At 43.7% G+C, this 15,960-nt stretch overlaps 1 protein-coding gene and 1 long non-coding RNA gene across 11 annotated transcripts in view; one reads left to right on the forward strand and one right to left on the reverse strand.

The window, feature by feature from the left end:
- KIF9 (kinesin family member 9) overlaps positions 1-15,960 on the forward strand; it is a 39,604-nt gene that overhangs the window by 7,412 nt on the left and 16,232 nt on the right. For all 10 annotated transcript variants that reach the window (XR_012489577.2, XM_074312464.2, XM_019724003.3 and 7 more), the window contains 6 exons: positions 1,675-1,899; positions 10,285-10,368; positions 10,478-10,570; positions 11,318-11,465; positions 12,575-12,639; positions 15,026-15,103. Coding sequence is in view for 9 of the 10 variants with exons in the window: in XM_074312464.2 (XP_074168565.1) it covers positions 1,675-1,899; positions 10,285-10,368; positions 10,478-10,570; positions 11,318-11,465; positions 12,575-12,639; positions 15,026-15,103 (693 nt within the window). In the remaining variant the exon portion in view is untranslated. The remainder of the gene's footprint in view (positions 1-1,674; positions 1,900-10,284; positions 10,369-10,477; positions 10,571-11,317; positions 11,466-12,574; positions 12,640-15,025; positions 15,104-15,960) is intronic.
- On the reverse strand, positions 499-15,080 carry LOC148758209 (uncharacterized). Its single transcript, XR_016021260.1, has 3 exons — positions 14,971-15,080; positions 12,155-12,251; positions 499-1,462 (listed from the first exon to the last, which is right to left on the reverse strand). It is a non-coding gene; the product is annotated as an uncharacterized LOC148758209 (long non-coding RNA).

Raw genomic sequence — 15,960 nt, forward strand, 5'->3', positions numbered from 1 at the left:
GAGGCCTCAGGAAACCGGGAGTTCAGGTTTCAGACTGACCCAAGCCAGTGCTGAGCCTGTTTACTCATTTGTGACAGGGAGTGGGACATGCTCACTGGCGTTTTGCAGCTCGGGTGGCCTGTCATCCAATAACTGAGGATTTGGAGGTCTGAATCATGTTCCTTCCTGGTTTTAATGAGGGGATATGCACCCTGCAGAGCTTCCTCACTGGCCTGCTCTGGCTTCTTCCACCACGATAACCGCAGAAAGAGCCATGGGAAGAAGCGGGGGCAGGGGGCACGATATCGACTCTCAGGACTGAGTTCGCCCTGGGGGTCTCTGAAGTGAGAATGAAGACGAGACAGAAGGGCCTTCCTTTGGGGTCTGCTGGTCTGGGTTCTGTGAGGACCCTCTGTTTGGAAGTAGGAGGCAAAGGGCTTTTCCCCAAAAGCATCTTGAGCTTTTATAGCCCTGTCCTGTAAGAAACCATCCAATATCCTTAATATCCCTCTGTCAAAGCTGTAGTATCTCAGCATCTTGGACTCCAGTAGTGTAGCCAAGTGCTGCCCAATAGAAATATAACATAAGTCACGTATGCAATTTTGAATTTTCCAGTAGCCACATTTAAAAAAGTAAACCAGGTGAAATTAATTTTAATAATATATTTTGTTTAACGCAACATACCCAAAATACCATTTCTATATGTAATCAGTATGAAAGTTATTGTAATATTTTACATTCTTTTTCTCATACTAAGGCTTCAAAATCCAGGGTGTATTTTATACTTACAGCATTTCAATTTAGACATTAAATATTAATCAGAAATTCTTGATCTGTATTTAGATTTCATAAAATTTACAATTGAAAAAGTAGATTTAGAACCCCAATTCTTCCAAACATACTTAAAAGTTTACCAGTAACTGAATTTAGTATCAATCTTCCAATTTCAATTTCAGTTCATTGAAATTATATAAAAAATTAAATTTAGTTCCTCATTTGCACTAGTGACATTTCAAGTGCTCAACAGCCCCCTGTGGCTAGTGTCTGCCATATTGGACAGCACAGAGCTAGACTGTCAGAGTAAGATGGGACCTCAGGGATTCATCCAGCCAACTCCTCATTTGACAGATAAGAAAATTAAGATCCGGAGAGGGGAAAAAATCAGTCCAAAGTCACCTGCTGATAAGTACTGGGGAGGGTATTAGCAGTTGAGAAGGCTGAGTTCTGGCTTCACTTCCTTTACTAGCTGAGTGACCATAGACAAACCATTTTATTGCATGGAGCTTTCCGTAAATGGGTATTGCCCTGCCCTGCTTCAGTCACAGAGAGTTCTGAGGATGGAATTAAATGATGGCTGTGAAAGAGGCTTCTATGTGGTGAGGCCCCATAAAACGAGAGATCTTCACTCCAGAGTCCTTTCTATTCATCACGCCTCAATGTCTTGGAACTGCACAACTGTTAGCCGCCAATCTGTAAGTCAGGCCTCAAAAAACAAGATGATAAATATCACCCGATGGACTAAGAATTATAATTATAGTTGTTGATCACTGTCACACCAACTAGACTGCAAATTCTTTTAGGACAAGGATTTTCTTATTGTACTTTTGATGTTGTCTCGTGAGGTAAGAACTCCCCTAACACTAGCTGGTCATTGGAATTCTGCTCTTGGTAACTGCTGTCCAATTTCCCATCTAGGTTTTCAGGATGATTGAGGAACGCCCCACACATGCCATCACTGTGCGTGTCTCCTACCTAGAAATCTATAATGAGAGCCTATATGATCTCCTGTCCACTCTGCCCTATGTTGGACCCTCAGTCACGCCAATGACCATCGTGGAAAACCCTCAAGGAGTCTTTATTAAGGGCTTGTCAGTCCATCTCACAAGCCAGGAGGAGGATGCGTTCAGCCTCCTTTTTGAGGTGAGATGATCAAGTCTAAGGTTTCCTTCCTTCCACCCTTCCTTCTTCCTTCCCTCCCTCCCTTCTTTCCTTGTATTATTTTCCTCCGTTCTTCTTAGTTTTTTACTTTGATAATCAGAATGAAAATTAATATATACTCATTTAGCAATTTCAGCTAATACTGAAAAAATGCAGGACTGAAAAAAGAATTCACTCATTTGTTTTCTACATATGGCAACAATGATATATATTTGGCTTATTTCCTTCCAATCTTTTTTCTTATGCAGTTTTTCTTTATGTAGTTGAAATTGCCCTTTTTACCCCCCCCCCCCAGTTAACATTAAATCATGAGCATTTGTGGTATAGAAAAAAATAAGGATTAATGTCCTTGGTATATAAAAGCTCTTACAAATCAATTTAAAAATCCCACAGAGTATGTTATTCTTTTAAAAGTCCTATTAGATGGAACTTTTATACATTGCTAGTGAAATGTAAAATAGTGCAGCCATTTTAGCAGTTTCCTAAAAAGTTAAAATTAATTTTATCCATAGGACCTAGCAACTATACTCCTAGGAATGTACCCAAAACAAATGAAAGCATATGTGTACACAAAAACTTGTACACAAATATTCATAGCAGCAATATTCATAATAGCCAAAGATTTGCATCTTTATCTGATGCTGCTAAGCCTGAATTTCTCTAGGTAAAGCCAAGGACTGCCATTGCTGGGTCATAGAATATATGTGTCTTAAGCTTTCTTAGATGATGCCAACTATTTTCCATCATGGTACACTCTCACAGCAGGTTATCAGAAGTCTCATTATTACAGCTTTAAAATTCTGATCTATCTGGCCGGTGTATGTTTCCCACTGTGGTCTTGGTTGGCATTTCCAGGATTATCAATGAAATTAGGAACTTTTCATGTGTTTATTAACAATTTGGGTTTCCCTGTTCTTGTCTTTTATTTATTTCCTTTACAGGTGTCTTTTTTTTTTTTTTCCTTAGTTATGTGTATAAATTCTTTATATATTCTGAAAACTAGTTCTTTTTCAGTAAAAAAACTAGTTCTTTTTCAAGTATTTCTGTTTTACGTGTGTTGCAACTATCTTCTCTTTCCTGTGGCTTGCTTTTTCTGTCTCTATGTGTTATATGATGAACAAAAATTCTTAATTTTAGATTAGTTGAATGTGTATAAATTTTTTCTTTTGGCTTTTTGTGTAAAGAACATATAAGAGGATTTAAAAAAAAAATCCACTGGTAGAATTCACCAGTGAAGCCATCTGGTCCTGGACTTTTGTTTGTAAGGAGGTTTTTGATTACTAATTCAATCTCCTTACTAGTAATTGTCCTATTCAGATGTTCTATTTTATCGTGATTCAGTCTTGGTAGTCTGACAGTCCCTATCTTTTAACTGAAGCATTTCATTCCATTTGCAATTAATGTAAATTATTAATATATTTGGCTTTAAATCTGTCATATTTTTGTGTGCTTTCTTTGTCCCATTTATTCTGTATTTCTTTTTGTTGTTTTGTTTTTGTTTTTATTTTATTCTCTTCTTGTTCTATATTTCTTTTTCTTACCTGTTTTGCCTTCTTTTTAGTTATATATTTTTTATTATACTTGTTTCCCCCTTTACTGGTTTGGAAGTTATATATTTATTCATATTTATACTCTCTTTCTTTCAGACTCTCTGTCTCAGTGTGTGTGTGTGTGTGTCTGTCTCTCAGTTTATCCTAGAAATAACAATTTGCATATTTATTTCATATATACACATACATAAACAAATAAGTATGTATAACTGGTGAAATCTTAATAAACTCTGTGGATTATATCAATGTCAACTTCTTGGTTTTAATATTGTGCTATAGTTTTGCAAGATGTTATAGAGAGGCTCAGTGAAGGGGATAGAGGTCCTTGCTGCCATTTCTTTGAGACTTCCTATGAATCAACTATTATTTTAGCATAACATTATAATTATTTTATTATAACATAATTATAATTATCTCAAAATAAAATGTTTAAAAATAAAAACTTCTAAAAATCTAAAATTAATAAAAACCTTTTCCTTCCTCCTCGATTCTACAAGAACCTTAAGAATGTTGCCTTGTCTTTTACATTTTTGTTTTTTAACCCCACAGGGCATTTCATTAATGTTTTATATAGTCAATTTACATTTACCCTCATATTTAATCACTTTCATTGCTTTTCCTTTCTTTTGTTTCCTTTCTGAGATTGTTCTACTTTTCTGATGTACATCCGTTAGATTGAGCATGCTGGTGATAAAGTTTCTTTTTTTTTTTTTTTAATTGGGGAACAGTGTGTACTTCCAGGACTTTTTTCCAAGTCAAGTTGTTGTCCTTTCAATCTTAGTTGTGGAGGGTGCCGTTCAGCTTCAAGTTGTTGTCCTTTCAGTCTTAGTTGTGGAGGGCGCAGCTCAGCTCCAGGTCCAGTTGCCGTCGCTAGCTGCAGAGGGTGCAGCCCACCATCCCTTGTGGGACTCGAGGAATTGAACTGGCAACCTTGTGGTTGAGAGCCTGCGCCCCAACCAACAACTGAGTCATCCAGGAGGCAGCTCAACTCAAAGTGCCGTGTTCAATCTTAGTTGCAGGGGGCAGAGCCCACCATCCCTTGCGGGATTCAAGGAATTGAACTGGCAACCTTGTGGTTTAGAGCCCACTGGCCCATGTGGGAATCGAACCAGCAGCCTTTGGAGTTAGGAGCGTGGAGCTCTAACCACCTGAGCCACTGGGCCGGCCCCTTCTTTTGGTTTTTGAAATGTCTTTGTTTTACTCTTCAGTCTTGAAAGATATCTTTGCTAGGCATCAAATTCTGTTTTGGCATTTGTTTTCTTTTACCACATTATTGCAAAGTTATGGTTTCCATTGCTGCTGGTGAGAAGTCAACTGTCAGTCTATTAAATAGACCTTTAAAAGTGTTAGTCTGGGTTCTCTGAGAAGCAGATGCCAAGATGGGATTAAATGTGCAAAAGATTTTATGAGAAGTTTCTGTGTCAAGGAAGTAGGAAGGGAACCAGGTTAGCCTGGAAAACCATTATGCCATGACGCAAATCTACCTGAAGTGACAGGAGGGAGGTTGGTGGAAGCATCCATGCAGTGTAAAGAAGTTTCAGTGTAAAGAACTCTGTAATCCTTGAGCCAAAGTTGGCCAACTAAGAACATGTATTAATGTCTCTGCCACAGTCAGTCATTGGTGGGAAGCAGTCCTTCTTGTGATTTGTTATACTTCATGAATCAGAGGATTCATTCTTTCATATGAAATGAAAAAATCTCAGCAATATTATTTTGAATATTGCTTCTTCCCCACCATTTAAAAAAAAAAAAATCAATTATCTCCTTCTAGAATTCTTATTAGAAAGACTTCTATCTTCTCACTCTGTACTCCATGTCTCTTAACCCTTCTTTTATGTTATTTATCCTTTGATCTCTTCCTTACATGGTTGGTGGAATTCACCCGTGAGCCCATCTGGGCCTGGTGATTTCTGTTTGGAAGGTTATTAATTGATTCTATTTCTTTAATAGGTATAGGCCTATTCAGATTGTCTAATTCTTCTGTGAGTTTTGGCAGATTATGTCTTTCAAAGAATTGGTCCATTTCATCTAGGTTATCAAATTTGTAGGCCAAAACTTGTTCATAACATTCCTTTATTATCCTCTTAATGTCCATAGAATCTGTAGTGATGTCCCCTCTTTTATTTGTGATATTAATTTGTGTCCTCTTTTTTCCTAAGTTGGCCTGGCTAGAGGCTTATCAATTTTATATATCATTTTACAGAACCAGCTTTTGGTTTCATTGATTTTTTTCTGTTTATTCCTATTTTTGGTTTCATTGATTTCTGCTCTAATTTGTATTGTTTCTTCTGCTTGCTTTGGATTTCATTTGCGCTTCTTTTTCTAATTTCCTAAGGTGGGAACTTAGATGATTGATTGTAGATCTTTCTTCTTTTCTAATATACAAGTATGCATTCAATAGTGTAAATTTCCCTCTAAGCACTGCTTTTGCTGCATCCCACAAATTTTGATGTCATGTTTTCATTTTCATTTAGTTCAAAATATTTCTCTTGAGATTCCTTCTTTGATCCATGTATTATTTAGAAGCGTATTGTTTAATCTTCACTGATTTAGGGATTTCCCAGTTATGTTTCTGTTACTGATTTCTAGTTTAATTCCACTGTGATCTGAGAACAGACATTGTATGATTTCTATTCTTTTAAATTTGTTAAGGTGTGTTTTATGGCCCAGAATGTGGTCTATTTTGGTGAATGTTCTATTTGAGCTTGAGAAGAATGTATATTCTGCTGTTGTTGCCTTTTAGTATGCCTTGTAATTTTTTCTTGATATCTGGACATAAAATACTGGGTAAATGGAAGTGTCCACCACTGGTTCCCACGGATGTTTCTTCTCCCATACGTTGTAATTCTGTGTATCTGTCTGACTGTGTCTCTGGTTTGGGGGGCAGTGATTTGCCTTGTGACTTCACTTCTCTTACAGATTTAAGAAGGGTTGTTGATTTTTCAGTGTGCTCAGCTTTTTACTTGTTGTCAGGATGAAGTGGTACCTTCCAAGTTTCTTCCATGCAGAACCAGAAACTGGAACAGTAATATCTTCAGATTTATTTTCTAGTTTCCTAATTCTCTCTTCTGCAGATTATATCTAATTTTCTGTTTAATTTTGAGTATTATATTTTTTATTTCCAAAAGTTCTATTTTGTTCTTTTAATCTTACTAGTTATTTTTATAGCATTTTATTCATTGATCTTGTTTTTTATTCCCCTTTTACTTCTTTAAACATATTAAACATACTTATTTTGTACTCTTTAATCCCACTATTTTATCTCCTTGAGTGTCAGTTCTGCAGATATTCTTTCTACTGACTCTTGCTTACAGTGCCTCGTTTCTATGTTTTGTGATTTGATTATAAACTACTTCCTTGGCACTTTATCAGTGGGCTGGGTCTTCTTTGAGGCTTGAGTTGGGAATATATTACTTTAGAGAAAATTTTATTTTTCTTTCAGGAGCGTAGGGGACATTACCGTACAAATCCAGGGCCCTTTAAATCAAATGTTTATTTTAAGGTTGTCAAAATTTATAAGTAGTATATGTTTATGCCCAATCCCATGTTTTTTAAAAAAATTTTTATGCTTTATTTCTTTGACATTTAGTATTATTTTACATTAATTTCGAATGTATCCCGATCTCATGTTTGGTTGAGGTTACAATAACGTCCTTGGAGACGTTATTTTACCCCTTCTATCCAGAGATACATCCATTGCTGAAATGTTTTCTTGCTCTCCACTTTCTGCAGCAGATTTTCCTCTATTTCTCTTTTGCCAGAGGGCATAGACTTCAGGGACATGTGTTATCAGACACCTCCCTTGGGTAGACCCAAAGCTTTTTCTGACTTTACCTGCATGGCTGGATTATAAAGTGTTGAGTTCAGAACTGTGAAGGGACCCTCCCACAAGTATACACACATAGAAACTCCAGGCCTCTGAATTAGAAATCAGATCTGTATTACTCAGTGTCATGGTGGTAACAGTGACTATATTATTGCTGTAGGATAGTTTCCTACATCCCAATCTCCCATAGAGCAACACAGGGCAGATGTCACATGAGGTCACAGAGGAGAGGCGTGTCTGTACTACTGGACAGGAATTCCAAAGTTATGAATCTCAGAGCTTGTATAGGAGCTGGTACATTTGTTCCTCTGCCCCTCTGTGAAGATAGAAAGACTGGGGGTGAGAGGGCAGGTAGGGACAGAAAGGGAGAATGAGAGAGAGCATGCTTTTCTTTTGAAATGTAAGCAAATCCTCTCTTGGGAAAGGAGGGGAAGGTCTCTATGCTGGAATTTAAGCTTTTGGCTCTGGTGGAGAAAGAAAGGTTTTGAAAAGTTCCCTTTGAATGGGAACACATGGCTCAGGTGAGGGGAAGGGAAGTGGAGGGGGTCAGGTGAGGACACAAGTGGTTCTAGGTCTACCACGCTTAGAATGTGAAGAGCAAATGGCTCTGGGGGGGAAGGAGATATTCTCTATCTGTATGACATGTCGATTTCATTGCTCAGAGAAACACCAAGGAACCCAGGAATGACTACCTTTAGCACCTGGTCTGCAGGAGCCCTCAGGGCGGGAAGAGCATTGGTTCCTGCTTCTAGTTCCTGGATTCCTGCTTCTGCTCCTGCTTTGTGTCTGACTGCCCTTACTTTCTTGTAGTCTCATCCATGAATTCAAAAGGAAGTTGCAAATATTCTATCATCTTTAGGAATTTTTCAGTAGGAGGGTTTGTGAGTACTTAGTCCTTTGTTTTGCTGGAAGCCCTCTTCATGTTTTGGGCTGAGATACAGTGTAAAAGGTATAGAACTTGGAACTGCGGGACCTGGGCTCAAACCCAGGTTTCTTTCAAGCTATGCAGCCTTAGCCTTGAGCAAATCATTAATTTCTTCAAGCCCTAATTTGCTCATCAGTAAAGTAAATACTAATAGTACCTTATCCCAAAAGGTTGTTATGAGAATCAGATGGGATCAGGCATTTGTTTCTTTACTTTTTCAAAACAGGTATAATTGACATGTAACATTATATTAGTTTTAGGTGTACAACATAGTAATTCGATATTTGTATATATTGCAAAATGACCACCAAAATAAGTCTAGTTAACATCTGTCACCACACAGTTTTTTTCTTGTGATGAGAACTTTTAAGATCTACTCTCTTAGCAACTTTCAAATATACAATACAGTGTTATTAACTACAGTCACCATGCTGTATGTTACATGCCATGACTTACCTATAACTTACTTTATAACTACCCAGAGGTGGTATTGCTGGGTCATAGGGTAGGTCTAGTTTTGATTTTGTAAGGAACCTCCCGATTGTTTTCCATGGAGGCTGCACCAAGTGAGGTCAGGCATTTTGAGCACCCACCACAGGGCCTCGCATGCAGTAAGTGCTCAGTGCAAGCGGTTCAGAAGCATGATTTTTAGTATTTCTCAAGTGCTCATATTTAGAATTGAACCAGGCATTTTGTTAGCAGTAATAATTCCTCAAGCCTTGATGCCTTCCGGGGCCACGTCCTTGTTGAGTTCTGATGGTAGAAGGACAAATTTGAGGCCTAAAGAAGCTCACTGTGTGTGTGGCGTGGGGAGGCGGGCCGGGAGAGGGATAAACCTGTGACAATACAGTGAGAGCTGTGCCCCAGGAGTGACAGGTGCCTGGAGGGATGTGGGCCGGGGTGGGGGACTCTTCATGGAGGAAAAGGCACTTCTCTGGCCTGCAGAGGTTGTTTAATAGAAGCCAGAAAGACAAGGTAAGAGGGCACTTCAGAAAGAGGGGACTGAAGGATAAAGGTGAAGTGGCCCCTGATACTCTTGGTGAATGTCACTGTATTTGTAGGACAGGTAGACACTGAGAGGGCTGTAAAGATATAGCCATGGGGGGCAGCCAGGCCTGCTCCACAGCCTAGGCCCTCCCCTTCTCTTTGGGGGCTCCACTCTCTCCAGAGGCCATGGCGTCACTGCTTTGGGCTTATTCATAGCATTTCTCAGGGACCCTTTTCCTCTAAGAACAGCCATCTCCACCACACCTTCTTTTAAGTGTATTCTGGTCACAGGGCCCAATCCTGTGAATTAGAGGCAAGGGCCTGCTCTCCCTTTAAAAGTACAAGTCATTGATTTTTTCCTAATTTTTAAAAGTAGCACATATTGACTTTAAAAAAATATGGAAGCATAAACCTGTATATATAAAAAAAAATGACCCCTAAACCCCAACCAGGAAGTGACTGTTATTACCCTCTTGGTAGCAGCATCTGTTTATCCTTTCTTCTATGAATGCTTTTGCATTCCTTAATTGTAGCATCGTGTGATTTTGTCTTCGTTCTGGTAATGTGGTGTATCACCTTGATTGACTTGCTTATGTTGAACCATCCTTGCATCCCAGGGGTAAATCCCACTGGTCATGGTGTAAGATCCTTTTAATGTGCTATCAAAGTCAGTTTGCTGTGATATTGGATTCTGCCTCCCTCTGTTCTTAAAAACTATTTGCCAACATTTTCCTGCCTGCATAGCATTCCATTGTACAGATGGGTCATTCCCTACTTGTTGGATATGCAGGTTGATTTATGATTCAATATTTATGAACATTTTGAAGGCTCTTAATTCTTCTTGCCACTTGGCTTTTAGAAAGCTATACAAATTCACACATCCCTAGCAGTAGGTGAAAGTATAGGCCTGGACTCCAATTTGTCTCCCATTCTACTAGTTTATAAATGAGATTTGCCTGGGAGACTCGGCTGCCTGCTATGATAGGAGATCATTTGTGTAGCTGTCGGTAGAGTTGAAATGACCCAAATGCTTTGTTACTTAAATTTTTCAAAATGTTGTCCACATTTGCCCTCTTCAGGGAGAAACCAACAGGATTATAGCCTCACACACGATGAACAAAAACTCATCCAGGTCACACAGCATTTTCACCATCTATGTGGAGGTAAGTGTAAACTTTCTGAATAGCCTGGGAGGGGCAGCTGATTCAGGGGGCCTGCTCAGTCGGAAGCTTCTCCCCTTGACCCTCTAACCTCTGTTTGGATGTTTCATAGGCCCATTCACGGACCTTATCAGATGAAAAGTACATCACTTCCAAGATTAACTTGGTGGATCTAGCAGGCTCGGAAAGGCTGGGGAAGTCTGGGGTAAGTGGGGGGGAGCAGGAGGTTCCTTCTCCACGAGCCATGGCCCTGTTTCTGGCACAGTGCCATGCTCGTGGGCCATCCCTCATTGGGCATTCATGAGCAGTCCTGGCCCAGGCACAGAGGAGCAAGTGAGCTTGACCCTGTGGAGCTGGAGAAGCAGAATCAACAGAGGTGGAGCAGCTAGCTCCTACTGACAGGACTTCGATAAACATTCGATGAGATGATGGCCCCTAAATTCCTAGTAAGATGCCGGGCACTCAGTAAGTGCTCAGTAAATACTCCACGCTGGTGTTGGCTTTCCTCTGTATATGAGCCTGATGGTTCTTAGGACTATTTATTTGCATGAGCATTCCATCACAAATAAATATGCGTATGAGTGTTGGTATTAGCATAAGTATTCGCAAGACTAGTCAGGTGAGCATTCTTCGTGCGTCTGTAGGAGTGTATTTCAGTAAATGTTCATAAGCTTATTTGCTCAAGTATCTGCATAAATATTCCTATGTGTCTTCGTATTAGTGGGAATCTTACTTGAATAGTAGTATGAATATTCACGTAAGTATTCATATTCACATAAATATTTGCACGAGTGTTCCTATGAGTGTTAGTATTAGCCCAAGATGGAATACAATCCCTTGACATTGAGAGAAGACCCTGGTTCTGGGAAGGAGGCTGTGGCCTGGCCACAGTCTTCTTAGTGAGGCAGCCTCTCCACTTGGGTCTGACGCGGAACTGACCTTTGGTTTGTAGTCTGAGGGCCGAGTCCTGAAGGAAGCCACCTACATCAACAAGTCGCTGTCATTCCTGGAGCAGGCCATCATTGCCCTTGGGGACCAGAAGAGGGACCACATCCCCTTCCGGCAGTGCAAGCTCACCCACGCCCTGAAGGACTCGTTAGGTGAGGGTGTGGTTGGTACACAGGGAGGAGGGATAAGCCTTGGCATATCTGCTGCTGGTGATTATGGAATTGCTCCTTCTGGTGGCACGGACTTACCTGCAGCCTTTGCACAGTGACCTCAGACACACCTGAAAAGGCAGAATTGAGCACGGTGCCCTCTTCTTTTACCCACAAAATGCCATGCTGGTCACTCCTCAGAACTTTTGCTGAAGCCTCTACCGGGAATACCTTCTCATTTCCCCTTGTCCCTAAACCAGCTGGCAGAACCTTCCCCTTGAAGACCCAAACACCTGCTTGTGTGGCTGGATTCCAGGGGGAGGGCCTCTCCCATGACATCTTCCGTTTACCTACAGCCACCCCCACAGAGGGGCAGGGGTTGGAGCTTGTCATCCTTGGGTCCCCAGGCTTTTGAGTTGGACCTGATAACACAGTCATTAGTGTCTGGTCATTAATTGAGTGCTACCATGAGCAAAGTCTGCCCCTGCCCCAAATCATCTCTCCTCTGCTGTCCCCACGCTCTTCTTTTAGGTACATCTGGTGGCCTCTGCCCTTTGCCCCTCTCTTCCCCTTGCCTCCCAGCCTCACACGCCCTTGGATGTGTGCTCTCTAACCCTGTGTTAATCAGCTTGGGCTGCTATAGCAAAATGCCACAGACTGGATGGCTTAAACAACAGACATGTGTTTCTCACTGTTCTGGAGGATGGAAGTCCCAGATCAAAGACTGGCAGGGATGGTTCTGGTGAGGACTCTCTTCCTGGCATGTAGATGGCTGCTTTTTCACTGTGTCTTCACATGGTAGAGACAGAGAGAGAGAGAGAGAGAGAGAGAGAGAGAGAGAGAGAGAGAGGCTAGCTCTGGTCTCTCTTCCTCTTCTTATAAGGGTACTAATCCCATCATGGGGGCCCCAACCTTGTGACCTCATCTGAACCTAATTACCTTCTAAAGGCCCCACCTCCAAATATAATCATGTTGGGTGTTAGAACTTCAATATATGAATTTGGAGGGACACACAAACATTCAGTTCATAACAGACCACCATCAGCCTCCAAGGAATCTCTTGACAGAAAATCCACATGGTTCACGGCCCTTCTATGTCCTGCTTTCTGCAGGGGGAAATTGCAATATGGTCCTCGTGACAAACATCTATGGAGAAGCCACCCAGTTAGAAGAGACGGTACGTAAAGACAGCCAATTCTACCAGGTTTGGACTCCCTCCTCGTGGGTGGCAGGGCTGGGTAAGGCTGGCTCAGGGCTGGCTCAGCTGGCACACTAGCCATACACATTGTCAAGAGTGGAGGGATCCAGGGGATGAGTCTGAGCCAAAATTGCTGAGGGGCCCCACCCAGGATCCAAATACCAAGTACCAAGGGGCAGAAACTGTGTCAAGAAAGAGGCAAGGCATGAGGCAGGCTGGCAAGGAGAGGAGGCTGAGAGCCAGCTTTGGGGGGTAGGGCAAAGACTATACTCCTTGGGGTGCTGCTCCTGCGAATTGGAATAAAAAAGGACAGCTGATTCCTTGTTCTTCATAATCACACGTTTAAAAAACCTTGAAAATAACCCGGGGTTCCAAGCTGTGGTTATAAGGCTATGTGAACTGATAGGTTTTAAGCATCTGCCACATGCAAGGTGGTGGTGGTGGGGGCAGCTCAGTAGACATGAGTCATATATGGCCTTGGGCCTCAGAGTTCCCAACCATGGCCTTGAGTAATGTGAGAGGCCCAGGTGGAGGAGTCCTTCAGAGGATGGGGGATTTTTCCTGATTCTGAGGTGAGGAGGGTGGGCACTGAGCTGGCTTGGTGACAGGGAAAGCAGAACTGTTCCTGGTAGAGGAGACTGTGGGCCTGAAGGTGTGTGGTCCATGTCAGGAACGTCTGGCCACATCAGGGGTAGGCTCAGGAAGGAGAGGAAGAAGAAGAAACTGCAGGGACTGGATGGGCCATGGTGGCCAGGCTGAGTCCTTGGCTGTTCTCATGCAAGTGGCTGGGGCTGTCACGGGCTTTGAGTAGGAAAGGGCTGTGGCCAGAGTTGTGACTCAGGGAGATTAACCCAGCAGCAGGACACAGGTGACCCGGGCAGGGAAGAAGCTTATGAGAACCAGAGGCCAGAATACAGGCTGAGACACTGACACAGGTGAGCCCACACAGCTGGGTACCCAGGTGGGCTCCTGCTTCCTCTGAAGGGCCACCCATTATTATAAGATAGGTTTGGAAAGCTCTCCTTAGACATTTTGCTTTTCAAATGTGAATGTTTAGGGCAAGCATCAGTCATCTGGAGAATCAAGTAGGTCATTTCCAGGGATACTGGAGAGAAAGATGCTCTTGCAGGGCCTCCCAGCTTCACGCACTAGGGACCACCCCAGGTCCCAGGGGTAGCTCTCCTGCGACACACCCTGTGCCCTGGGACTTGGGAGGCCAGGGATGGGAGCTCCGCAGGTGACGTGCAGGTGGCATCCCCAGAGGAAGGCCTCAGGAACCTCCTGGTCTCGTGGTGTAACAACAAAGCATGGCCGAACCCCAAGAGCAGCCCTATGAAATTGGGCCTCCTAGCTGCCTTGTTGAGAAAGATGCTCTCCAAGACAGTGGAAGGCCCTCTGTCCCCTTATCCCCACCCTGAGATGTCACCACACAGGAAACAACCTCCTGCTACCTGCTGCCCCCAGAAACTTGTGCCTATACCACTCGGGATCCATACCTGGGACTGAGCCCACAGAGCCCCGAGGAGCTGCGGGAGGGGTCTCAGGGGCTTGGGACAAAGGCATATGGGGGTGTTAAGACTCAAACTGTCCCTGTCATGGATCACATTGCTTTATGCAGTGACTCTGCATGTGTGTGTGGGAGTCGTGACCACACCTGCTGCTGTGCTTGGAGCAGGGGAGTGATTTCACCCCACACAGAAGCAACTCCAACTGTAATGACGGGGGGCTCTTCCTGGGCCAGTTCTGTGCAGAGCACATCACACACCTCGTCGCTAAGTCTCCCAGTGACCCTGTGAGGCACGTCTGCCGACTGCAGAGAAGTTACAGGACCTGAAGTTGCAGTTGGTCAGCTTAACCACCAAAGCCCGTCACAGGGTTTGAGTAGGAAACGGCTGTGGCTCAAAGAAGAGCCCTGTCTGTCTTTCCTCTGGGCCACTTCTGGGTACCCATCCCCCTGCAAGTCCGCTTCCCTGTTTCTGGGCACCCCTGTCAGCCCAGCATGGTATGACGTTGGGTTCTCAGGGCCAGCCTCGTGTCACCACTGGCTGCTCCCGCTGCCAGGGAGCAGCCTCCACCCTGCGTGTACATCAGTCAGTGCGGCAGTGTCAGGGCTGTTTCCCAAACACCTGCCTGTGTGGCTGCAGCATGGGCCTGCAGCTGTAATTACCCCTGGCTGGCTGCCCCTCCAGAGGGACTCACAGGACCCCCCGCCCCCCAACGTCCCTCTGTGGGCCAGGAGACCCCGCAGTCCACTTGGGAGCGTGCTTCCACGCAGGGATTTAGCGTTCCTTTTACCAGTTTTGCACATACCTCTGCTCCTAAGTAACTGGCCAACAATGTAGAGGTCTGTGTGATGTGTTTTCAGCTGTCTTCACTGCGGTTCGCCAGCAGGATGAAGCTGGTCACCACTGAGCCTGCCATCAACGAAAAGTATGATGCTGAGGTACTAAGGGCTGTGTGGGTGGGAGTCTCACTGGGGACGATGTGTGGGTTCGCTGCCTGGCTCCCACAAGCCTGGCCCCCACAAGCCTGGCTTCCCTTCCTGCCTCAACCAAACATGCCATGTGGGTCAGTCCCTTTCCACTCTGGGATAGGCCACCATCTTCTGAGTCCCTGGAGACACTCTTGGGCTGCCACAAAGACGAAAGGGCTGGGTCAGGCCCCCACCCAGTTCACATGTGGGCCACTGAGTACCCTGGGCTTCGGTGCAAAGCGTTCCTGAGCACTCACTGTCTCCGAGCTGAACGACGTGGGCCATCGCTCAGGCTCATTGCGTCTGTCACTGCAGAACCGCCTTCCTCCTGGCCTGAGTGATCCCTCCCAGCCAGCTGAGCTAACCAACCAGACGGGTGCTCTGCATCACCGTTAATTGGGGAAATGCACCTTTACACCTTAGTGGGAGTTCCCCCTCAGCCTAGTAAAACTTTGAATGTTTCTGACAATGCCCGATGATGGTGAGGATGTGCCCAAACAGGAAGGCCTCTCCATTTCTGGTCAGAGTATCCTGGATACAGCCACTGTGGAGAGCATTTGGCAACATGTAGTAAAGTGAAAACACGTTTACCAGTCATTTGGTTTTCCTTTTAGGTGCTTATGGAGTCATGCATGCGCTAAGCTCGTGACAAACCAGTCAAACTTTCCAGATTCTAAATCCTGAAGGAAAACGAGTCCCTGTGGCTCTGTGGGACTAACCATGGTTTGGAGGTTGAGGAGGGAGCAGAGCTCAGAGCAGTGGTTCTCAGACTTGAGCCGGCATCAGTCACTCCGTGGGCTTGTAAACCACAGGTCCCTGGCCCCGTT

This window comes from Rhinolophus sinicus, chromosome 5 (genome assembly GCF_057876585.1).
Source record: "Rhinolophus sinicus isolate RSI-liver-muscle chromosome 5, RSI-T2T, whole genome shotgun sequence".
In the NCBI taxonomy this organism is placed as follows: Eukaryota; Metazoa; Chordata; class Mammalia; order Chiroptera; family Rhinolophidae; genus Rhinolophus; species Rhinolophus sinicus.